Raw genomic sequence first — 26739 nt, 5'->3', positions numbered from 1 at the left:
GTCATATGAGCTTTATGAAATTAACCCCCCTCCCCCTCAAATATGTACTTATTTCCTATCGGATTCAAATAAATCCATGCTTTCGATTACCTCCCTTAGAAACATGTGCTCACCTTGCTTTCGGCCTTGATCAAGGTGAAGGTCGATATACAGCGCCAAAATGGCCGAAGGAGCTGCAGCAGTGACTTGGTCGATTTTGAAAGACGATTATGAGCTCTTGGACGTAATAGGTAAAGTGTGGATTAACCATTTGTCATGTCGGAATCAAAACACACTCATATTGTCTTAGATTTGGTTTAAGACAACCTCTATGCCACATACTGACAGCAGGATTCTGTGACATGTTTATGATGTCACTCGGGTTGTTTTTAATTGCCTGTCATTCAAACTCCATGCTTGTCATGTAATTTGCTTACATCTCCTCCGGACAAGTCTTTAACTATGTTGGAATGCGTAAATACCATGTCTGTCACTTATGAAGTTAATTTCTTATGTAAGCACGAATGTTTCGCACATGTTTTTGATTCAAATTGTGTAGTTCTTGTATCACTTCCTGTCCCCGTGTTCACCCCGACCTCGCCAGATAAACCCATGGCATGAAGTCAAGGTTACGCACGTCTTGTAAACGAGAGCTCGACAGAGTGGCACATATGGCAATGTTGTAGCATTTGTCTGAGATATTTGTCCTCAAATTTACATATAGTTATAGTGACCTTGACAAAACATGTAACACATGTACCCAGATAATTTAAGTGAACTGAAAATGATAAATTGTTATGTACTGGGCAAATGGAATATTTTATTCTAAAATATATAGATTGATGGTATATGGGATGGGTATATACTACTCTCTCTCTCATAAATATGCTATATGATACTCAAGTACTTGTGGTACAATTCCTTAATGATCATTTGGGATATACAACAATCTTGCAAAAGTTCTTTTGTTCATGTTGTTCCAGAAAAACTTAGCTAATAATACTCCATGTTTTTAAGTACTGCAAGAAGAAAAACTGCAGTTTACTGGGTGCAGCTTATAGCACTATTTGGCTCCGACTGCTAAATAAGTCTCTCGCTTCACTGATCTTGTGTACTTTTGAGCCATGCCCTAAAAGTGTTGGTTGTGTTAAGGTTAGGGTAGGTTTACCCCCAAATCTATCCTCAGGTAAGATCCCCTTACAAATCATTAGGATTAGATAACCCTTTCTAATCAAACACCCCTTTACGATCCTTGGTAAGGTACCCCATTACAATCCTTAGGGATATTTGTGAGTTGGATAGCTATCTCATCTTTTTCACAAATTAATCCTACGTTTAAAGGAAAATCTGTACAATTTTCATTGCGTTTTGCAGCGAAAAATGTCTTGCACTCATCAAGGTAAACAGTCGGTCACTAGGTAAACAAGCGCTAATTATTTGTGTTAGCGTCAGATATCTCATGATAACCACTCTAGTATGCAAAGAACAACAAACCCTCAGGATCAAAGAAACACACAAGATCTGTGAACAAATAAGTTATCACTGTCCATTTCCAATTCTGCTCTGAAATCACTTAACTTTTGTTTTAATCAAAGAAATCAGCATCTATAACATTTATAATTAGTTCAGAACAGGCGTGAGAAGCTTTATATCACATAATATGCATAAGATATATTGCCTTTACACAATTATTTTGTGCTGCTTGGGCATATTAAGTTCATATTTGATTGAAATGTTAAAAGGGTAAGTTCACACATAAATGCACCTATTTTTGTTGTACTTTTTCAACAGAAAAGTATTTACCTAGTAGTTTCAGTGCCAAAACAATACAAATGTCACAAGTAACTTATTTATTAAATCTGTTGATATTTTTCACATTTACCGAGAGTTCTATTTTCATAATAAAAACACCATGGCTTTTGTCTCTTGCAATTTGATGTCACTGGTGCCAAGTGATAAAGGAATGATGTCATAAGACTTTATTAGACCTGTTTCACATGGTGTAGGTACAGGTGTGTGCGTCTAGCTTCTTAGATGCGCAGACTACGATTTTGTTTGGTGCCCCGCTGTTCAAAATACAACACGAGGCTCAATTACTCTAAATACAATTATTTCGTTTTCCAAAAGCGTGACTGAGAAGACAATAAACTGGTACTTGATATCTTTTGCGTTGTGACTAGACAGTGATCCAGTTAACATGGTTAAATTGGCACTAATTTACGTCATAATCTAAGAGGGATAACTCAGGACTTTTTCAATGTTTTTTGCTCGGAAAATGAAGCCCTCATAACATCATAACATTTTCACACTTATTGTTAGCTTCCTCCTGTCACTGTGAGAAAAATGAGTGTATATTTTCAAACACTGGTATTAACAAATTCTAAAATTGCTTTTTGTTTAAAATAAGAAAGAAAGCTTTATCATGTTTATAACCTGTATTTTTTAAAGATCTTAATTTACTGACCAACTGCAGGTTCCATGTGTACCAGAACTCTGCTTAGAGAATATATATAATAAATGTCTCAGCTATCGCTCGTTGTAACTTAGATATGTATTTGCAGTGTTCGAAATACCTGCCTGCCCGACCGTCCGAGACCGGTTGATTTCAACTCGGGCTGCCAGATTTTCAAATCCCCCTGCCCGACGGTCGGGTTATATTTCATATGTGACAATATTCTAAATATTTCCCGATGATAATCATTAATTCACATGTAAAGATGAATGATAAAATGTAACCAAAAAGAAATCCCGTTAGCTTATCCTGAGAAACATATGATTATAGTGGGCAGGCAGGTTTTGGTCAGGGCTGGCAAGTATTTCAGCTAGCCAGTCCTGTGGTCTGGCTGAAATTTTGGGAAGTTTCATACCCTGGTATTTGTGATATAAATAATGGCCTTTGTCACATTTCCGTTGTTGACAGAAAAAATTTGACCTTAAAATTTGATGCTGAGTCTCCAGGCCTCGGAAAAAGATAGACCCAGGTAAATGCCCCATCACAGAAGGACCAGGGACAGAAACCTCTGCAAAGCTTTAAATAGGGCAATGATGTTAGCCTCATCCTTAGATTCAACAGATCAATGACTACCTGTACCATGTGGATGTGATGATCTTAGACAGGTTGAGTGACTCTTCTTCCAGGTGCTGGAGCCACAGCAGTTGTGCAGGCTGCCATGTGTAAACCCAGACAGGAGAAGGTGGCCATCAAGAGAATCAACCTCGAAAAATGCAACACAACAGTAGAAGAACTTCTGGTAAAAGTTTGCTCTTCTCTTGAGTGATAAACATTAAGGCTGTGTACCATGTGTAAGGTCAAACAAATTGTTTTGCAATGTATTCTGATACATATATCTGTACTGTGATGTGTACTGAAGTAAATATTACTCAGAATGGCCATTCATCGCTCGCTCGCGTCATATAACTGGAATATTGCTGAGTGCTGCGTTAAACAACAATCAAACAAACTTTCATCCCTATTTTGTAGTCATGGACACGGGATACATGAGAGCGAACACTTTCACCTTTCCACCATTTTTCAATCAATTTCATTTGTGTTGTCACTAACATCGGGCAAAACCACCTCTGTTGGCCAGACATGCACGAATCCTTCAAATCGCTGACCTGTGACTCTGCCATAGACAATATCGAGTACAGTTCGGTCAGTCATTGTGATACCAAAATGGACCCACACCCATGCTGTAAGACGTTAGATGTCCATAAAACACTCGTTAGGATGTCTCCAAACTCAATTCATTTGGTCACTGAAGTCGAGAGTGAACTTCCTTTATCAGGAAATATATCATGTATATAAGCCCAGCATCAATTATCCCAGTGCGGACATTCCATTCACCACTGACGCCTCTGGATCAAATGACATGCAGTAATTTGTATGGTGATGCGTGGACAACGTGCATGCAAATGCCATCTATGCAGATGATTTCGAACTGTTTGGCCCTGTATTGCAATCGGTCCCTTGTCTGAGTGGTAGTTTGCAATCTTGTTCTGACTAATCTGTCCTGGGCTGGAGTTATTGCCCTTTGGCATCCGGAGCGGCATCAGTCATCGACATTATGTGTTTGTTGGTATCGGACACATTGAGAAACATGCAGCATTTGGGCAACCGTATTTTGACGTGTGTCCACCTGCAACATGCCTATGACACCTTGCAAATGTCACATGACCAATGCTGTTGCTTCCTTATTGATTAAATGTGTTTAATAAAGTGTCTTTGAGCATTTGGTTCCAAGAAAACATCGTCTAATGAACACTTTTACAGACAGACAGTGTAATAATGGGACTAACTTGCACACTTCAGTACAGATTTGTTGACATGATTCTAGTGTTTTGTGTCTCATGATGATGGTAATATCCCGACAACGGTCTGTTCAAACATTTAAAAGTTTTCTGAAACATCAACAAAATCCCACTGCATGCTGAGTGTCAAGATTTGATCACACCAAGAAAATATGGACTGCTTGCAGGGTTAGAACTAGTGGCAATTTCTGCTGCTGTTTAACATTACAAGGACATTTCATCTTTCCCCTGGCTAGTAGAGCTTTTGAGTTTAGAACGAAGCCTGGCTTGCCTACAAAACTTTTGAAAAATTGGTTTTGTATCAGTTGTTTCTTGTTCTTCTTTTTTTGCATTTAATGTGCTTTGTTGGTTGTTTGCAGAAGGAGATTCGGGCCATGAGCCAGTGCAAGCACGAGAACGTGGTGGGATACTACACATCGTTCGTTGTCAAGGAGGAGCTGTGGGTCGTCATGAAGCTGTGCAGTGGAGGTCAGTTTGTAGTGTTGAGAATTTCTTATATACAGTATACTATGGTTATAAGAAACTGAAATTGTAGTCCGTTATAACTGTAGTTCGTTATAAACATATGCAACAGGAGATACAGGAAATGGCCGGGACACAAAAACCAGTTCGTTTTATCCCCGTTTGTTATAAGCATGTTCATTATAAATGTTCTTTATTGTAATTCAGGGACCCAAGCTTGCCATAAGAGGCGACTGTGCTTTTCATAAGAAAACGGGATCGGGTGGTCAGGCTTGCGGACTTGGTTGATGCATGTCATCAATCCTAATTGCATGGATTGATGCTCATGATATTAATCACTGGATTGTCTGGTCCAGACTCGATTATTTACAGACCGCCGACATATAGCTTGAATATTGCTGAGTGCGGCGTTAAACAACCAACTTTATTGTAATTCAAAGTAAACCCTTTTGAAACATTTTGTGCCCACAACCTCTTTAAAAATTTGTTTGATTTATTTGAAAATTGAATATTTTTGGTGTCAGGGTCTTGTGTGTGTTTTCTGTTAGCCTGAGGAGAGTTTCATAACATTTTTCTTTCTCTGCAGACCAATTGTTTCATTTTAAAGTATTGGTTCCTGCTGTATTTAGTTATTGTGTACTGTGTACATTGTTTAACTGTTTAATTATCATGTGCATGTGTAACACGTGGGAGAACTACCAACACCTCAACTAGTCTGTTCATGAGTAGGGGTGGTCGGGTAGCCTAGTGGTTAAAGCGTTCACTCGTCACGCCGAAGACCAGGGTTCAATTCCCGACATGGGTACAACGTATGGAGCCCATTTCCGGTGTCCCCCGCCGTGATATTGCTGGAATATTGCTAAAAGCTGAGTAAAACCATACCCACTCACTGTTCATGACTATCTTCGTACCACTGTAGGCTCTATGCTGGATGTGATCAAGGCCCGAATGAGGACTGGGCAGTTCAAGAATGGTGTCCTTGACGAGGGGGTCATAGCAACAGTTCTAAAAGAGGTCCTGAAGGGCTTGGAGTATTTCCACAACAATGGGCAGATACACAGGTACCAGATGTGGCTGCCAGTTATGGTATTGTCGTCAACACAAGCTCCTGGAATGTCTAAGACACTAACATGGGCCTGCTGTAACTCCAGGGGCGTGCTGACCAACTGTAACATGTGCAATACGAAGTAACATGTATTGGCCCCCTACCATGATTTTGGGGGGATTTTTCCAATTCTTTGTAGTCATACTTAATGCATAATTTGTAACATTGAAACAAAAAGCCCCAATTTCAACATCAAAAAGATTTGCTAATATCTCTCCATTTTACCATGGTATGATTAGCTGTTAATTGCTGATACAGCATTTTGTGATATCTGTTCATTTCCTCATTCCGTGGTGCGTAATTCCTTGTATTAATGTGCCAGTGGTGAAGGTCATAGTGGCACAGGTAATGTAAAGCGGAGTGACCTGCAGTATGCGTGAAAACCAACATTTGTATCCCTGCATTCCCCCATTCACTCACTCTCCATTCTGTGTGACCTTGGGTTGTGCTTGCAGAGACATCAAGGCTGGGAACATCCTGCTGGGAAGTGATGGAGCTGTGTACATTGCAGGTGGGTGCTCCGTCACATTGTACAGTCTGGCAGTGTTTTAGGTTGGAAACAAAATTGGTTCACAATGCCCAGTGGTTGTGAGATATGACTGAATTTGGCTGCTGCTGAGTATTTACAAAAGGAGTAGGTCCTTAGCAACCAATTCTTGGCGTAAAAGGTGACTATGCTTGTAGGAGACTTGGTTGAGGCATTTCATCGATCCCAACTGCGTGGATCGATGCTCATGATATCAATCACTGGATTGTGTGGTCCAGACTCGATTATTTTCAGACTGCTGTCATATAGCTTGAATATTTCTGTGTGCGGCGTAAAACACCAAACCAAACCAAATAACCACAAGGAGATATTGGCTGGTGACCAGCAACGTCAATACCAGTCATATCAGGCTAGTACACATGTAACCAATGTTACCATGGATATGATACCATGTTTGACACACTTATATCAAAAGGAGGCAGCTCATGTTCAGTCCTATTTAGTAAAATGATAAGATATGGTTTATAGGAAGGGTATTAGAAGAGTCTGTCTGTTGAAATCTGACAATAGGTTTGTTGTTTCTGTTCCTATTACTGTAAATTGATGGGTCTCCAAATTAATACAGCTGCTGACCCCTAGCCAAAAATGCAACTAAAAATCAGTGCGATTTGACTGGCATTAAGAAAGACATTAAAATAATTGAACCAACAACTGTTCACTGTTTGGAGTGGTCAAAGAAGCCTAGTTTGACACAAATGGGTAGAACTCTTGACCCCAGCAGTGACAAACTCACCGGATGCCTATTGTGCAATTCCTATTCTTTGAATGACATTGTTATGTACTCGTTACAACTGCTGCTCAATAAACCATGTATGTGTTTATATTCAAGTTGGTATTTCCGCTATCCAAAGTGGGCAGTGAGGCCGTCTTATTGTTGATAGTCATTTTGGAGAGATAAATGCGAAGTTTCATTAATGTGTACAAAGACCACTAGCATTTTTCACATTTAATTCACACTTGTGTTCATATTAAGATTTACAGTATCTGTCTGTTCATATGTCTGGTACTGTTGTCTGTCTGTTCTTATGTCTCATTCTGTTGTCTGTCTGTTCTTATGTCTGGTCCTGTCACTGGGTGGTTTATATTGACCTATGTTTTGTGACTGCAGATTTTGGCGTGAGTGCGTGGCTGGCTACAGGCAAGGACATGACCAGGGATGCTGTGCGGCACACGTTTGTTGGGACGCCTTGCTGGATGGCACCCGAAGTTATGGAGCAGGTGAGCTTTCTCTCTCATTGGGGCCAGGCTTTTGGTGGCTATCTAGGACAAAACGACTGGTTTGACAGAATCAAGTATTTCCAGGCTGACATGATACAGGTGGAGTTGTGCTGACTGCAGAGTAGAACATGATTCACTCACTCACTCACTCACTCACTCACTCACTCACTCACTCACTCACTCACTCACTCACTCACTCACTGTGGACTGGCCGTGCTAACTGTGGAATGTATTTCACAGGTCACAGGCTATGACTTCAAGGCAGATATCTGGAGTTTTGGTGTCACAGCAATAGAACTGGCCACGGGAACGGCTCCATACCACAAATACCCACCGATGAAGGTAAATATTGACACAGGGTTTTCTATTTTCAAGAATTATAAGCACAGCTCGATTTCCCTGTGTACTACAACTTTCTGTTATTACTAGTAACTTGGACCTGTCCAGCAATTCACCTCCATAGCATTGCCTGCAGTCCAGTTTTTAAATGAGATGACACTTACAGGAGCCGATGAGTGAAATATCAGTTAGTAGAGATGTAATATGCTGATTACCTTACAGCTGATCTAGGATGCGTAAAACAACATTCATTCCATCATTCACTGCAGACTTCTCCATTGGAGCTTGGTTGTGTTGAGCAGGCTGAAATATGGTCATTTCCTTTTAATCCAACATGGTTGGTTGCATATGATTATGTCGGATTAACGAGTATGTTGGATGAACGAAATTAAGTAGTATGAACGTTCGTGATAGAAAATCTGACAACTACACGATAGATAACAATACAAACACGTAATAAAAAAAATAAAAATGAAATATTCATATTGTTATGTTACATTGATAGCGGAATATGTTTTCTAATCATGCAACTTCTAAAGCTTAACACAAAAGAACTGTTACGGACTGTATGACTGTATGACACAGGCTGTGTACTCGCAGGCAGATGACCATGGAGTATGCTGATCACTGTGTTGGATTATCGAGACTGATTAATGAGTGATTTCAGTAATTTGTTGCAAATTAGGTGTGTCGGAGTCTAAGTGCGAGACTGATGGATTAAAGGGTCTAAATAGCACTGATTTAATCGGTTCCTATTATTAGTGTCGGATGAAGCCGATCGTCGGATTGACTGTATTGCTAGCTGTCTATTACTGGCTATCTTTTTACTGCCTCCATCCCTCACCCCTCCCTCCCTCCCTCCACCCAGGTGCTGATGCTGACCCTGCAGAATGACCCCCCGAGTCTGGACACCGGGGCCGATGACAAGGAGCAGTACAAGGGCTACAGTAAGGTGTTCCGGAAGATGATCAGCGACTGCCTCAAGCGAGAGCCAGAAAAAAGGTCGGTAGCCAGTTGCGAAAGCATTATAAAAGTGAAAATACTTGTAGAATATGGTTCTTTTTTCATTTAAATGCCCATCTTTACCATTGCTCTGATTCAAATCCTGTTATTTGACTTTTAGAAATCACTTGTCACTTGAGTTGAAGCAGTATCACGAGAGGTACATTATAATTTGTAACGCCTAAAGCCCATGTACCCCTCGTGACCCTTCTGCAATGAATTTAACTTACTGACATGATATGTGACATTGTAAAAGAATGAACAGAAATTTAAAATTGTTAGAAAACAACTATTTGATTGAGCTGAGGTTAACTTCCATTGACTCGGAAAAAGCGTGTGGCTATTTGCTTTGAAGCGGGGTATAAGGGATTTCTTTTCTCTCAGAAATGCATGAGCAGCCTGTACTGCTCGTGGCGGGGTATAAGAGATTTATTCCCCTGCTGAAGAATTTATTACCATCCAAGCATTTTATCACGATCACGTGGACGAATCAGATCTCATCATTCTGACATGGAGGTATGATAAGTGGTTTTATGTGTCCCATGATAGGATTTATACCACAAGCCACAGGCTCGCATAAATGGACGCATTAAACCACATGCACCCCGAGTGATCTGCTACAGCAATTCTTTTTATGTTATCCAGCATTACTACCTTAACAATGTTTAATGCTTCTACTGCTGTTTTTTTACTTTGGAGACGTAGCTGTGAGAGGTCCTGGCTACAGAAGTTGTTGTACCCACTAGTTGTGTAGCTCCCTTCCTCCCACAGCTACCACGTGACCGGAAGTGGCCAGGTCACATATACTCACATCACTGTTAGTCATCGGACTGAACAGACTTTTGAGAACAAAGCTCCCCATTTTGAAGAACCAGATAGCATCCTTTGCCTATCCTTTTACTGATCCTTTGATAACCAATATGTTATAAATTATGTAGATTATAGTGTGGCATACCAGGGTGGTCTTTTCAGGCATATGTTAGCATAATTTTTGCCTGACATTGGCTCATTCCTGCTCTTTCTTCATGCATGTGTTGTACCTGTCACCATCTTGTTTTACTACTTCATGTTTACGTGTCTTGTGCTTTGATATTTCAAAATGCCTAGCTTAGCTCTTGTTTCATGTACTAAATACTTTTCTATTCTGGGCTTTTTAAGTGTATAATTATACTCTTTATATCGAAATTTCTCTCGTCAAGTTTCCAAAAGTTTGAGTTATAATTACATGCCCGTCTTTCTTTGTTGACATGTGTGTCTAATCTGCTTAGACACTATTTCTTAGAAATTATATGTCCCATTGCTCACAATGCCGTGGCAATAAATCAGCAAAGGATTCATACCCCCGTTGCATCAATTGTTTTACCGAAATCTCTCCTCCATTGACTTCGCTTTATATATCAGGGTTTTGAGAAAGCGACACACCCAAAATGCCTGCAGGCATCCCCAGATTGCTGATCACAGGGACACTGCCCCGACTTCCTTCGGAGATAGCTGATCACATTGACACTGAGGAGCCAACTACGCACAATCATTACTATTGGAGCAGTACCTCCCCACTGTCGTCTGTGGCACTCGCAGTGCCACCGCATCTCATGCCGCCTGGTTTGGGCTCGTTCCATACTCCATATTTGAATGCAATCCATGTACGCATCATACATGACCCAGGTGACTCCTCCGTCACCTCCAGTTTTCACAATACCTATGTTGGCACCTCCAGGTACCGTGACTCCATTGATTTCTCCAGTGCCTCTGGTATTTCAATCAGCAATCAGTTTACCTCCAGCATCCCCTTACACTGCATATGCACAGGCCTTTATTGCCAGTGACTACGACTACCTCTCATCCGCCTTTGGCTCCTTCAGGGGACGCCACTACACCTCGTTGGTCTCATACACGTGGCTCTATCTCCCAGGTCTTGCCGTTGTACTTCACTGCAGACCCTGTGTTGGAGTTAGACCTGCACCTGGGACTTAACCAACTGCTGGATTGGATGGTGGCTCGGTCAGATCCTCTCACTGCAGACCCTGTGTTGGAGTTAGACCTGCACCTGGGACTTAACTAACTGCTGGATTGGATGGTGGCTCGGTGAGATCCTCTCACTGCAGACCCTTTGTTGGAGTTAGACCTGCACCTGGGACTTAACCAACTGCTGGATTGGATGGTGGCTCGGTCAGATCCTCTCACTGCAGACCCTTTGTTGGAGTTAGACCTGCACCTGGGACTTAACCAACTGCTGGATTGGATGGTGGCTCGGTCACTTCCTCCACGGGGTGGAATGTTGAGGGAAACAATTTGGTCTTCCCCTACATCCATTCCACCGGATCCCACGCTCACAGATTTATTTATCCTGCATTACTACATCTAAAGTGAACTGTCATCGCTTTGCTTCCTCCCTGTGAAGTTCTTTCAGTTGTCCGTTACTAGCAGTGATGTGATGGTGCATGACCTGGCCACTTCCGGTCACGTGGTAACTGTGGGAGGAAGGGAGCTACACAACTAGTGGGAACAACAACTTCTGTAGACCAGACCTCTCACAGCTACGTCTCCTAAGTAAACAAAACAGCAGTAGGAGCTTTAAGATAGTAAAACAGGAGAAGGATCCAAATATGAAAAAAATAGGCGATATACATAGTATTTTATCAAGATCATGTGAACCAATCAGGTGTCATTATTCTAACATGGAGGCATGATAAGGACTTTTCACTGAAATGAAGAATATTTATCTTGGATATGACAAATGCCATATATGGCAAAAGCATGTCTGAATAGAAGTATTTTGTCCTTCAATTGTCACGGCAAAATATTTTGATGTTTACATTTACTTTTCAGGCCCACTGCAAAGCAGTTGTTGAAACATGATTTCTTCAAGAAGGCAAAGGTAAGCTATGTGATTTGATGTTGATTCTCCATTATACCAGCCCACAGTCCAGGGCCCTAGAGTAATACAAGTCCTGATTCTCCATTATACCAGCCCACGGTCCAGGGCCCTAGATTAATACAAGTCCTGTGACTACTCTTCATCTATGTTAATACATCAGTAAACAATACACAGATAGACAGGTATTGGTTTTCAAATGTACCAAAGAGCACTTGGAAAGTGGTCCCTTTTGAATTTGAGACCACCTGAGACCTATTCATGTTAAACTGCGGCATGGTATCTCAGTAAGCTAGCACTATAAATCGGCATCAGTCCAGACTACAAGCATCCACACACAAACACACATGCATGCACATCGCTATATAATTGCATTAATCTGGAACCCGACATTAAACTCAATTTCACCTCACCTCACATTTGGAAATTGAGCATGCCAACAAGAGCAACCTTTGATTCATCTTTTTACTGGGGGATGTCATGTCAACGTGAGCAACATAACTGATGGAATCCAGGAAGATTGTCTCCTTCCTCATCAGCAACAACCTTCCAAGTTCCAAATACCAAACTTTATGTTATCAATCAAACATGAATGTTTGTATATTCATTCTAAATGAGTGCACTGCTTACTTTTGCTAAAGTACATTTATCACTGGCTTTGTGCCCATGAAGATCTGAGTTAGAATTGGTCTTCAGCAACCCATACTTGTTGTAAGAGGCGAGTATGCTTTTCCTAAGAGGTAACTAACAGGATCGGGTGGTCAGGCTCGCTGACTTGGTTGATGCATGTCATCACATCCCAGTTATGTGGATCGATGATTATGATGTCATTTACTGGATTATCTGATCCAGACTTGATTTTTTAAAGACCATAGTCATATTGCTTGAATATTGCTAAACTGCATACAAATAAACACTAGCTTCATTTCATATACATTATCACAACAATGTTTTTTAAAGACAATGCTATTAGTATCTGATACTGCCCTACTGGAACCAGGAACTTCTCTTAACTGTGCATCCACAACTTTATCCATGCAATTTGCACTATAATACAAGGAATTTCGACCCCCCGCAATAAAACAATTATCCAGAATGAGATTCAACATTGGGTAATTTGAGTTACCCAGTTGGGTTATAGGAGTGGTTAACTTGGACATAGTTTTGACAATGTAGCACACTTATTAGTTGTGTCGCACATGTGACTTTTAACTTTGTGGTGACAGTGTCTTCCCTTCCAGGATATTGAGTCATTCCTACCCGGTAGGCACCCATGTAGGTCTGTTAGAGAAGCTTTACACATCCGTAGACTAAAGTGACTGAGTGTGTTTCAGGACAAGGGTTACATCACAAGGGTCCTGCTGTCTGATGGGACAAATGTAAAGCCACAGAAGGTAGGTGCATGGCGGAGACACGGCTTCATCTAATAGAAGGAAATAAATAGATTCATGCAATTCAGATGATAAAGACTGGAGTTTGGAATTGTCATGGGCTGGTTCTGGCTGGGAGTAACCTAAACATCATTTGAATCAAGATACCTGACCAACCCAACACTTTTGTACATGTGACATTTTGTTAAAGAAATAGAATGTCCACTGTTTAGTTCAGGCTTCTACCATGTCTAATGTGTTGGTAGAACCTCTTAAGAAAGTGGATATGGCTTGTGGACTGTGTGAGTTACTTTCATAACTCCCGTGGATCAGGTGTTCGGCATGCCACTGCAATGGTGTTATGATGGCTCTTAAGTTCTTTATAGTCCTACTAGTTTCCTGTGCATTACATGAGACAATGCCTAATACGACCTCATGGTACTTGTCAAGCTGCCTCAGTTCTATGACAGTTATTAAACTGTCCTTGATAGTAACCCCTATGCATATGTAGACAGGCTGGCAGATTGTTGTCATACTGTTGTGATAGGCAGCAAACATTATTCACTCACTCACCTTGTAGTACCGGTAATTTGTGTGTATTTTAACAGGTGAAGAGGGTGCCAGGTTCAAGTGGTCGGCTTCACCGGACACAGGATGGTCAGTGGGAGTGGTCTGACGAGGAGATGGACCAGTTGTCGGAAGAGGGTCAAGCAGCTATCTCATGTGAAAGGGTGCGTGGGTGGTACTTATGATAGATGGAGTGATTATAGACTCTTCTCCCTTGGCCAACCCAATGTTGTTCCTCAGCAGTTACATTATAGTTGACATCAGTATAAATTCTAAATATAGGAAACAATGCTTAAATACAGTCGAATTTGTAAAATCAGCTTTGATGAGAAAAAGAAATCACCTCCAGAGAAGCTGCTGCAAGTTGATGTTACCTTCTGATTTGTTTCAGTCTCCCAGGATACGCAACGCTCCTGTTGAGGTAAGCATTACCATCATCGTCCATTTAGTGTGAGGCAGTATTTTTTTAATTCCATGACGGAAATGTTCTTAGGATGTGTTGACGAAATGTTTCTGGAAACTTCTCAAGGGGATTCTACAGGAGTATGTCCCTGATTGCAACATACTTGTTAATGTCTGTCAGCTTTCTGGTGAAGAATTGGTTTTCCTTGTCTAAACTGGCTTATTTGTCGGGTGCCCTGTATGCTTGTGAGGGACATCCAACACGGGGTTAGTTGGCTACTGTGACTTCATCCTCACACTGGCAGACTTACACGTATCCTGGGATCCATTCCTGTGGTTCTTGCAACATCAAATTACCTGATATTAATTAAGATTTTACCTACCTACCAATCAAACAGCGAGATACGGAAATGGGTAGGGGAGGTAACCTGTATTGCCCAGAGACCAAAGCCACTGCCAGTGGTAATGGACATGAAGACATCCTATCCATGAAAAACATTGTTTTAGGGTTTTCTTTTGCATGTCAAGTCAGTTTTTCAACTTTGAATTCTTGCAAACTCTTGTTATCAATTGAACAGGCTGCCATGTTGTTATCGCCAACCCAACATTGAGCCTGGTTTGTAACTCGCATTGTGATTGGACCGTTAGACTTAGTGTCATGGCAAATCAAAATTGCCTTATGAAAATGAAAGGTTGGTAATTTGAAATTGCCCTGGAGACCGGATGCTGTGTTCTTGTAAATCTATGATCCATGATCGCAGACTCTGACCCCATCAACCCCCGGGTAACAATGTTCTTTTCTGCAGTAGTTGTCATATATACTTACCATACCAGCTTCCCCGCTACATGTGTTGTTTGTTTGTGATCCCAGCCAGCCCAGTCATTCACTCCTTCACCATTGTCTTTCCCAGCTTGATGCAGCCAACAATGTTGGAGGGACGGCACCGGCCCAGACACCCAACTCCCTGGCCCCAGGGGGTCCAGCGTCGGAGACTGCCACATCCCCCACCCCCGGGGAGACCTCCAGCACCTCGCTGCCCAGTCAGGCAGAGGCCCAAGAGCAGAAGGTGGGTAGCAGCACCATGCACATAATGGGCACTGCTTGGCGTCAGAGTTCTGCTGTAGGATTCTGTAATGCTCCCTGGGCTGTTAACGATATGAAATGGTCCCAAGACAAATGTGTTCACACTGAACAAGAATGCAGCTTGATTATCTGAAAAGCAGAAGCCTTTTGTAATCATGGTCATGCATTGCATCCATCAACACAAGTGTTTTTTGTTCCAGCAAGCTGTCCTGTCTCAATCTATCAACCTTGTTCTGCGGCTTAGGTAGGGAATCATTTTGTCATCTCATTACAAGCTTCAACCAATCCTTTGTGCCATCAAGGTCTGGAGCCGCTTTTAGTTTTGGCAGGGAATGGACTTCACACATTGTATCCTGCATTGTCCGTAATCTGACTTGAGCAGTAGCTGAAGTGTTCACTTTCTTCAGCTGACAGTCGCTACTTGGTGTTCACTTGTATGAAAATTGCTCTAATCTGAGAGATAGATTCGCATGAATAAGTACAGAAGACATTCAATAATTGACTGAATATGGTCTTGTTGAAATGTGAATATGATTCAGCCTTAGGAAAGTAATTTATGGATGTCAACTTCTTTATTATGAGGAACATGTTTTGAAGTATATACTTACTCCATCATCTGGTGAAAATATTTCAGCCTATTTCTCAATTTATGGGTTTGATTCACGACAATCTTTCAAATTCCAAGAAGTCCATCTGAAATATGTTACATCCTCTGCCACCTCAGCCTTCTCACTACTTTCCTTTAGTGATACTTTGAGCATGTGAGAAGCTTCTCCAGATCATCATCATGGGCTGGGGCGGCATGGGATTTGTTTCTTGTGGCTTCCAACAAAGGGCTAAACATCTTGGATCTGCATAGTTTGACATACTGTTCAAAGCGGTGTTAACCATCACGTCTCACATACCAAAGACTTTGTAACAGTATTGTTGTCCAGACTGACTAAACACTTTGTAACAGTATTGTTGACCACACTGACCAAAGATTTTGTAACAGTATTGTTGACCACACTGACCAAAGACTTTGTAACAGTATTGTTGTCCATACTGACCAAAGATTTTGAAACAGTATTGTTGACCACACTGACCAAAGACTTTGTAACAGTATAGTTGACCACACTGACCAAAGACTTTGTAACAGTATTGTTGTCCAGACTGACCAAAGACTTTGTAACAGTATTGTTGACCACACTGACCAAAGACTTTGTAACAGTATTGTTGACCACACTGACCAAAGACTTTGTAACAGTATTGTTGTCCAGACTGACCAAAGACTTTGTAACAGTATTGTTGACCACACTGACCAAAGACTTTGTAACAGTATTGTTGACCACACTGACCAAAGACTTTGTAACAGTATTGTTGTCCAGATTGACCAATGTTTGATTCCTCCTTCTCCACCAGGAATGACAAGAAGGAGCTGAATGACATCAAGTTTGACTTCACCCCAGGCCAAGGTAGGTTCACAGCCTCACACAGGCCATACATTAGTGTTAGTTTGTGGATATAAATATTACCTTCAGCTTTTGCAATAAGAGTGATATGCAATATCATGATTTAAAACCCCTGATTGACCGAAAAGAGTATTTTCCAAATTTATAGTAGAACACTTTTCATGTTATGTTCATGGATTATGATTTGAATATTTTGCATAGTAATTATGCCAGATGCCATGTAGCAGGTTCAACCAAATATGTGCTCATTGTTTAGCACTAACCCCAGTTTCTACATGCGTGCAGAGGGTAAAAGAATGTTTCCATGTCAAGGTTCCTTGACATTCTTTTGCAGATACCTGTATTTCCCTTATCTTGACTACAGATGAGGACAAGTTGCCCCATTTCTGCAACTTCATGTACATGCTCAGTTGTAAAACTTTTGGTTTACAGACACCTCAGACAGTGTTTCAAGGGAACTGGTTGAGGCAGGACTTGTGAATGGCAAGGACATGATAGTGGGTGAGTGTCTACAGCATGTTAGTGAGTGGTCAGACAGGTCCCAGCCAGGATCACTGAGGGGTTAGACAGGTCCCAGCCAGGATCACTGAGTGGTCAGACAGGTCCCAGCCAGGATCACTGAGTGGTCAGACAGGTCCCAGCCAGGATCACTGAGTGGTCAGACAGGTCCAAGCCAGGATTACTGAGTGGTCAGACAGGTCCCAGCCAGGATCACTGACTGGTCAGACAGGTCCCAGCCAGGATCACTGACTGGTCAGACAGGTCCCAGCCAGACGTTAACCAGACATTATGTAACCAGGCTGACACTGTGTAACCAGGCTGACACTGGGTAACGTGGCTGACACTGTGTAACCAGGCTGACACTGTGTAACCTGGCTGACACTGTTTAACCAGGCTGACACTGGGTAACGTTGCTGACACTGTGTTACCTGGCTGACATTGTGTAACCTGGCTGACACTGTGTAACATGGCTGACACTGTGTAACCAGGCTGACACTGTGTAACCAGGCTGACACTGTGTAACCTGGCTGACACTGGGTAACTTGGCTGACACTGGGTAACGTGGCTGACACTGTTAAACCAGGCTGACACTGTGTAACGTGGCTGACACTGTGTAACCAGGCTGACACTGTGTAACCAGGCTGACACTGTGTAACCTGGCTGACACTGTGTAACGTGGCTGACACTGTTTAACCAGGCTGACACTGTGTAACGTGGCTGACACTGTGTAACCTGGCTGACACTCTGTAACCTGGCTGACATTGTGTAGCGTGGCTGACACTGTGTAACCTGGCTGACACTGTTTAACCAGGCTGACACTGTGTAACCTGGCTGACCTTGTGTAACCTGGCTGACACTGTGTAACCTGGCTGACACTGTGTAGCGTGGCTGACACTGTGTAGCGTGGCTGACCTTGTGTAACCTGGCTGACACTCTGTAACCTGGCTGACATTGTGTAGCGTGGCTGACACTGTGTAACCTGGCTGACACTGTTTAACCAGGCTGACACTGTGTAACCTGGCTGACACTGTGTAACCTGGCTGACACTGTGTAACCTGGCTGACACTGTGTAACCTGGCTGACACTGTGTAACGTGGCTGACACTGGGTAACCAGACATTATGTAACCTGGCTGACACTGTGTAACCTGGCTGACACTGTGTAACTTGGCTGACACTGGGTAACCAGACATTATGTAACCTGGCTGACACTGTGTAACCTGGCTGACACTGTGTAACTTGGCTGACACTGGGTAACCAGACATTATGTAACCTGGCTGACACTGTGTAACCTGGCTGACACTGTGTAACCAGGCTGACACTGTGTCTCGTGCTCCAACACTACTGGATTACCTTGCCCAGATATGACATTGTTTAGTCCACTTTGAGTAGCCATTTGGAAAAGAATGGCTAAATATGGACAATGTCAGATGTGTGTTTATGTCAGACATTTCTTGGGGAAACAAAATCTGTGAATTATTATATGCTAAGAAAGACAAAATGATTTTAGCAATGACTGTCATAACTCCTTCACATGTACTCATGGTACTGGGCAAGGCCAGTCAGTAGGACTAAGTGTTGACTGACTGTTTCAGTGGCAGCAAATCTTCAGAAGATCTTGGACAACAAGGATCAGAAGAACTTGACGTTTGCATTGGTGAGTAGTGCCAGTTGGTCCCCGGGCTTCTCCCAGTTCGGCACTTGGGGTGATGGTGGCCCAAGCTTCCCTACTACATGGGGAAAGGGTGGTCCGGGTTTGGCTACTACATCGGGAAAGGGTGGTCCCGGTTTCTCTACTACATGGGGGTGATGGTGGTCCCGGTTTCTCTACTACATGGGGGTGATGGTGGTCCCGGTTTCTCTACTACATGGGGGTGATGGTGGTCCCGGCTTCTCTACTACATGGGGGTGATGGTGGTCCGGGTTTCTCTACTACATGGGGAAAGGGTGGTCCGGGTTTCTCTACTACATGGGGGTGATGCTGGTCTCGGCTTCTCTACTACATGGGGGTGATGCTGGTCCTGGTTTCTCTACTACAGGGGGGTGATGGTGGTCTCGGTTTCTCTACTACATGGGGGTGATGGTGGTCTCGGTTTCTCTACTACATGGGGGTGATGGTGGTCCGGGTTTCTCTACTACAGGGGGGTGATGGTGGTCCGGGTTTCTCTACTACAGGGGGGTGATGGTGGTCCGGGTTTCTCTACTACAGGGGGGTGATGGTGGTCCTGGCTTCTCTACTACATGGGGGTGATGCTGGTCCTGCTGGTCCTGGTTTCTCTACTACAGGGGGGTGATGGTGGTCTCGGTTTCTCTACTACATGGGGGTGATGGTGGTCTCGGTTTCTCTACTACATGGGGGTGATGGTGGTCCGGGTTTCTCTACTACATGGGGGTGATGGTGGTCCGGGTTTCTCTACTACAGGGGGGTGATGGTGGTCCTGGCTTCTCTACTACATGGGGGTGATGGTGGTCCGGGTTTCTCTACTACATGGGGAAAGGGTGGTCCGGGTTTCTCTACTACATGGGGGTGATGGTGGTCCAGGTTTCTCTACTACATGGGGAAAGGGTGGTCCGGGTTTCTCTACTACATGGGGGTGATGGTGGCCCCAGCTTCCCTACTACATGGGGGTGATGGTGGCCCCAGCTTCCCTACTACAGGGAGATGATGGTGGTCCCGGGTTCTCTACTACAGGGAGGTGATGGTGGTCCGGGTTTCTCTACTACATGGGGGTGATGCTGGTCTTCTTGTAAAAGGGACATTGAGGGATCTCAATACTGGTAGCTTATACTTAAAGGGACATTGAGTGATCTCAATACTGGTAGCGTATACTTAAAGGGCCTGCACAGGGGATTGCTGTGAGCACTGGTGAGCCAGGCTTGGATGACCTAGCTGGAGTATTTCTATTTGCAGCGTGAACAACAAGAATGAGTAATATCTTTGACTTTGGATTGAAATCACAACTCTCCCTTTCAGAACTCTGGTTGTGGTCAGAACGAGGCTCCGTGTGACAAGGCTCTGATCGGCTTTGCCCAGCTTACCATCAACGATGCAGCAAGTTAACCTTGGCAAGCATCAGGGGAGACAGTAGCCAACTGTGATATCGAGGTTACAGCAGGGCCGCACAGCAAGGAGGCGGTCCGGGTACTGGTTGGTTCGGGTATCAGCTCAGTCCGACATTGCCTGGAGCCAGAGGGGTTGAAGTGATTGTCTTTCCAACCAACTTAATCATGTCAAGGCTGCAATTATTAAACAATAGCTTTGCAGATTTGGAGTAACTGTCGAAATAAGGCAGTTGTTATCATGCTGGAATATTTGCATTGAATAATTTGAATGTTTCAATTTGGTTTTCATTATTCTAAGATCATAACAAAATGGGTGGGTTATTTTTTTTCTCAGTGAGATCATCAGACTGATTATCTTGTAGTGTTTTTTAACCTACCCTAACAAAAGTTAATGAAAAAATTTGAATGCTTCGGTTGGTTGAAATAGGATCTCTATAAGCATAATTTTGTTTGTGTGTTTTGTAACTTTTATTTCAAACATGTTTCTTTTGAGGAATTAAACTCAAATAAAAAGTTCCTTCCTTAATATGTAATAGTAGAAATATGTTTGACCATGATATCACAAGAGTATGGTCATTCTTTGACAGCAGACAATCAGGTTATTTTAAAAATTCATGGATAGATGTCTTTGTACCAGCATACATCTGGCAATATGGAAATGCTTAACCTCTAATTGAAGTCTGGAAGTATGGTATCTGATGAACTCATAGATGTAATGATCAAGTGATATTTTCAATTCATGAAATGGAAGCTGCTGATTGCGAAAGATGCATAGAGAATGTATCCTTGCATTGTCTTGAAAGTATTACAACTGTATTCAACCTTATTACTGCATGATTTGGTGAAATGTCATCTGGGTGTGTGCCGGTTATTACCTCATATGTAACATATTCCAAGCATATTTTGCCAAGAAATTGTGACAGATTCTGTCCAGTTCTCTATATTAGATATATTGCTAAGATTCTGCAATCAATTTTGCAAAGTAAAAGGTTTGAATTTTCATCTCAATTAAATGTGTTATTGTTAAACTTAGACAACATTGTCCAAACAAGACATTGCAACTTCTTCATCATTTGTGTATGACCAGGTAATGTTATTGGCCGACAATGTGGGCATCTATATCATGTTACATTGCAGATTAGGAGTGATGTTCAGATTGTACATTTATGTTTTAAATGAAATGAGCTGTGATGTAGGTTTGATTACACAGTAAGAGACCCACAGCAATGTATATCCAGTAATTCATCTGACAGAGGATGTTGTGCTGCTTCTGACCACTGGTTGGATACCTATGTTGTGACTGCCTGAAAAGGAAATATGCTGTCATGAAATTGGACTGGTAGTGCTTGAACACTTTCTGTATGGCCTCCGTGACAGACCTTGGGTGAAGCATTGGTTAATAAGGTTGGATTCAGTGTTCACTTGGTGTACTTGTAATGTGACTGCCACACAACACCTCCCTGCTTGACGGGAGATTTAACCTGGGGTACTTTTGTAGAATCTCTTCACAGATTCTTAGAAAATAACCTTGTCTGCTACGTAGAAAAATGTTTGTCACTGACATTAAGTCATCTTTAGAAGAGCTTTTTACTTACTTGAAGATCAGAGTGATTGTTTTGGGTGTTGTTTGAGGAAGGACTGACACAACTAGTTGAGCTCGGTGTAATCAAGTCCTCAGGTTGTTGGTTAGTATTAGCCAATGAATTCCTTGCTTTAAGATGAAGCTTCAAACATGTTTTATGAAATTTTCCTTCAACAACCAGGAACTACACACTGGAGATTTCAGACAATTATCTTGGAAGCTGAAACACTTTTGTACATATCAAGTACACATCAAGTACACTTCTAACATACCACTAGGTCTGCAGGTATTGGAAACATAAAAGATCTACTTTGGGCTAAAAGGAAAATAATAGTCTTGGTTCTCAGGCACCGCCTGCATCATTATTAAGTCTGCCACACATTTCGTTTTTATTTCCTTTTTCCAAAAAATTAAATCCTAAATTATACAGCATCTCGGAACATTGCACCCCGGCAGTGCAATGCTACAATACATTAAAACAATCCAATCAAATAAAGAGTGCAGTGACATCCCTCTACATGCGCACTGCTTACTGCACACCTCGTTTTATGGTCGTGGCGGCAATAAGAGTTTGTGTGCTTGTTTTGCCGTTTGCAAATTTGGTGAAGGAAAGCATATGTACTGTATGGCAGACAATGTTTTATTTTCAGAGATTAAGATAACGTGTATTTGTCTCTTAAAATAATTAGATTTTTAAAAGCCATTGCCTGAGAACCAATTCTTATTATTTTTTTAAACTTGTTTTCAAGGTTTTTAGCTGTTCTAAGGATTTGTCAGCCTTGGAGATGTTTCAAGTCAAGAATACTTGATCTCGAGGCCATCTCTTGTTTGGGAAATTAAAGACTAAAACTGCTTGGCAGGGTTGTCTGCCACCAATGTAGGCAGGGAATTGTTACTTGTCTGTTGTGTAGATCTGTCACAGGTCACCGGTGCACTAGTTGTTACACCAGAACCAAGACTGGACAGTGCTCAGAGGATGTGTACAGAAATCAGTGCAATTCACAGTGTTATCATGGTTATATAGAATTTGTTGGTCTCTGAATTCAGTTCGGTTTTCAAATTTTGTGATTTTTGTCGTTATTAGCTCTTCCATATAAACGGACAAGCTTGAAGTGGGCGAAAGTTTGGACCAAGAAAGACAGAGTTTTATTGAGAATCTGTCAGGTTGATGAAACCCAGTCTGTTGTTCTTATTTCCATTGGTATGATTTACAACACTGTACATAAGGTTTTGGTTCCGGATTTTAGTACATGGCAAGGGCATGTAACTCTACATGTCCACTGCAGTTAGGACATGTTGTGACATTGTATGACTTTAGTTGAATTCTTTATGACACACTTAAAGGAATTTTGGAAAAATATTTGTATTAGGGCTGGGACGAGTCCAAATTTACTACCCAGGTAGCCGACACCCTATTACCCAACCCTACCCGGATACCCACTGCAAGTCTTATGAGTTGGGAACAAAATGTCTGATTAGTAGTTGTTTTACCGCACCAACAGGATAAAACTATTTAGATACATGTATCAAACAATCAGATCATGTGTTCACTGAAGTTGACTAAAGCTTTATCTTTACTCAAACATATACAAGTCAAAAGGAATGTGTGCATCGTCAGAAAGAAATGCGAACATTAGCGACTTGTAGACTAACCACTGAGCTATAGTGAGTTTTTGTCATTAAACAATATATCACCTGACTAACCACGGGTCCGGGTAGTCCTGTGGGTAACCGGGTACTACACAGGACCTACCCGACCCGAGTACCCGAGCTACCCGTCCCAGCCCTAATTTGTATCAATATAAAAAACTTTTAACATACACAATATGTTAGGGATAGAAATGGATCGTTGATAAACACTTTCATTATTTTGTAAGCTGCACAATGTTCCTGGTACCACGTGATAGGTGACAATAGACTCTTATACATGTCAGTCACAATCTTTTGACATACAAGTAACACGCAGCCCAGGGTTGCCATGGAGTAGCCTGCTTCTTGTCGCTATTCTCTTTTATGTTGTTACTGACATATGCAAGTGGACATATAGGTTGTGGTCTTGAAGGCCAATACATTGTTCACAGAGGACTCTTCTGTCCACATTCCAAATCAGAGATGACACTGGACAATGGAAAGATTTTATATGTTAAAGAGCTCATTTTCAGCCAGGTGTTTACAAATAGGTATTGCCATTACACATGTACATCCTTGTAAAAGTGGATTTCAGCACTGTTACCAGTCTAGGCAAGAAGTCATAATCACTAGACTGGTGAGACAGGATGTTTGGGATTGCAGGGTCATTTGTGTTGTTACCAATAAATGTGATTGGCCTTACAAAACAATTCGGAGAATTCTATGACCTTCAAGACCAGTGATCATAAGTTGATTTATGCCGCTTACGTCCTTAGTTGCCGCAAGTGTGTGTATCATGGCCTGGAGCCCCTCACATCTGTATACTGTTTGTTGCTGTATTTTGTTCCTTTTGATATTTCACTGTTTATTTGTTATTGTTTTACTGCTATGTGACCACACTTATTTTGTTCATGCATAGCTATGAGATTAATGCATCGGTGTAAGGTGATGTCATACCAGTACTTGACTTGTCTCCGTAATCTTCACATTTGTTAAGCCCAAGAATAATTGTTGGCTTCCTGTGACTGCTGAAACTGATAGGAGAGGCTGGTGGGGAACTAATTCAAACCAACATTTTTAAACCTTGTACGTCTTTTTAAAAAGCGGGTGAATGTATGAAAAATAAGTTTGAAGGCTATTTTGTCTGATACTTGAATGGGTCATCACGGTAGACTGGGGTTGATGATTCCATTGCCAATATTAGTTCAGTGCATGATGCCAAACACTGAAGGCTAGCAGAAGTCATATCGGGGGAGCATTGTAGAATCTGTGTTCCTCCATATTCCGTGTTGGACATAAGTGAGATGTAATTCCAATAGTGAATGCATGGTACCTGTTTTACCATCAGTTGAAGATAACCATTTAGAAATATTGTTTGTGATGAATGTTACTTAAGGAAACGACATATTTGTCATATATTTATTCATAATTTTGAGATTGACCTTGGTTCTGATGTTTTTAAACCATATAAGGGATGTTTCAGTGAAAGTGAATTTATTGTAGTCTCCCATATTTAATGCCAAGAATTGTTAATTTTAGAATTATTTATTTTTTTGTGTCTAAAATGCCTTTCTCTCCACTTGTCGAAACAAATAGAGATTGAATTTATGAAATGAGCAGTCTACCATCTTCTCACTGAAGACAATGACAAATGATCAAAGGTTTCAGTTGTAACATACCGTAATTCAGTTTTTAAGGTATTGTAGAGATGATACACTTTGGGTAATATCTACCAAACACCACTTGAATTTTAGTCCAGGCATGAAACTTGCTCTCACATCGTCCACCATGTTGTATTGTAAAGATGGAATCTACAGTGGAGTGTAACAAGGGCATCATGCTATGTGAGTAAACCATGGGTGGCTATTACATGCATGACGCCACCATTGTTTCAAAGGTGTCCTGTACGTTGACGGTGTACACCAGGTAACTTGTTAAATATCTGTGGCTAATATGTTCCCACGTTACATGTAGGAATCATAGGAAATCAATACATATCAAACCTGTATCTTGTGCCAAATCTGACCAGGTCAAAAGATAGTTGTGCCCTCTTCATTACCCTGATATTAATCTTGATATAGGCCTGATCTGTTAACTTGCTGGTATTGGGGACTTTTGTTGGTTTGTTGTAACCCAGTAATGGATGTAACATATCCCAGTGGTGAGTCACAATATCCTCCAAAGGAGTCTTGAAAACTCAACTCTTGCCATTTTACGTAGTCCATCCTCAGTGGGAATAACTGGAAACAAACAAAACAATTATGTAATCAAGTCCATTTTGCTACCAAGGACTGTTTCACAGACCACCAGGAAGGTGTATGTTGTCATGCCAGATGTCTCACATTGCTACAAATCACAATATTGCCAGCCAGAGAAATGAGCTGTAAAATACTGTTCCCAGTCACATGGTGCTGATTCACAAATTCCAGATTGATAATTCATGGGTATTTAGTGATGTTCCTTCGAATATATATAAGTGTTCTCAACAGTGAGGGACGCTGGGTCTAGCATAACCAGCTTCTTTGTACTGGAGAATATTTTCTTGTCTACTGGTCTCCATATTTTTTTGGCATGAATACATTTCAGCACTGTTCAGACAGTTTGTGTTGATGTTTTACAATGAGTATAAAGGAAATGTGTTATAGTTTGTATCAGGATATTGTTTTTAGCTAAGCAAGGTGGAACACTTTGAGGAAGTGTTTCAGGTCAACTGTCCATATAGAGTTGTTCATGTAGCATTATGTGATGGGGAACACAAGGCCCTGGGGGGCTCATTACAGTTCTCCAGTACAGGGATCTGTAGGTGGGCACAGTGGACATCAAGTACAAACTAGGCCCATCGATGCACACCATGTCATAGGTTTAATCCTAGGACTGATTCTGTGGAAAAAAGAGGGTCGCACCATGTTGGAGCAACATGACAATTTAACAAACCAGAATGTTTCTGCAAAACTGATTTGTCTTTTTGACCACAAATGTCCACTATCTAACCCAACTTGTTGTTACAAAGGGTAGAAAGTCTTTGTTTCTGTTTCTACACATTTCACCATGAGACTTCTTTGCCTGGGTTTAGGGCTGTCAAAAGTTTGAGGCTGGTTTGTAGATTATTGTGATCCAGGCAAGATGTTAGCCTAGCCTTGATGCGTCACTAGTTACACTGCAAGGACAGAAGTGTTCCTTGAGAGTTCCACACATACATGTATATTGTTGGTTACCTTGACTACAGCACTGTAATAAAGGCAGTGTTATTACAG

General features: G+C 41.7%; 1 protein-coding gene across 1 annotated transcript; it reads left to right on the top strand.

Annotated features, from left to right (window-relative positions):
* Positions 1-140: 140 nt before the first annotated feature.
* LOC124145336 (serine/threonine-protein kinase OSR1-like) lies at positions 141-26739 on the top strand. Its single transcript, XM_046515054.2, has 18 exons — positions 141-230; positions 3118-3230; positions 4650-4758; positions 5672-5813; positions 6313-6368; positions 7513-7622; positions 7863-7964; positions 8830-8963; positions 11793-11841; positions 13173-13232; positions 13817-13939; positions 14167-14196; positions 15089-15244; positions 15462-15505; positions 16663-16715; positions 17145-17213; positions 18807-18868; positions 20186-26739. The coding sequence occupies exons 1-18, from the start codon at positions 161-163 to the stop codon at positions 20270-20272; spliced, it is 1569 nt and encodes a 522-aa protein (XP_046371010.2). The 5' UTR covers positions 141-160; the 3' UTR covers positions 20273-26739.

The sequence above is a fragment of the Haliotis rufescens genome, unplaced genomic scaffold (assembly GCF_023055435.1).
Source record: "Haliotis rufescens isolate VD_foot unplaced genomic scaffold, xgHalRufe1.0.p SCAF_10, whole genome shotgun sequence".
Lineage (NCBI taxonomy): Eukaryota > Metazoa > Mollusca > Gastropoda > Lepetellida > Haliotidae > Haliotis > Haliotis rufescens.
This window is presented reverse-complemented; position numbering and strand designations above follow the sequence as displayed.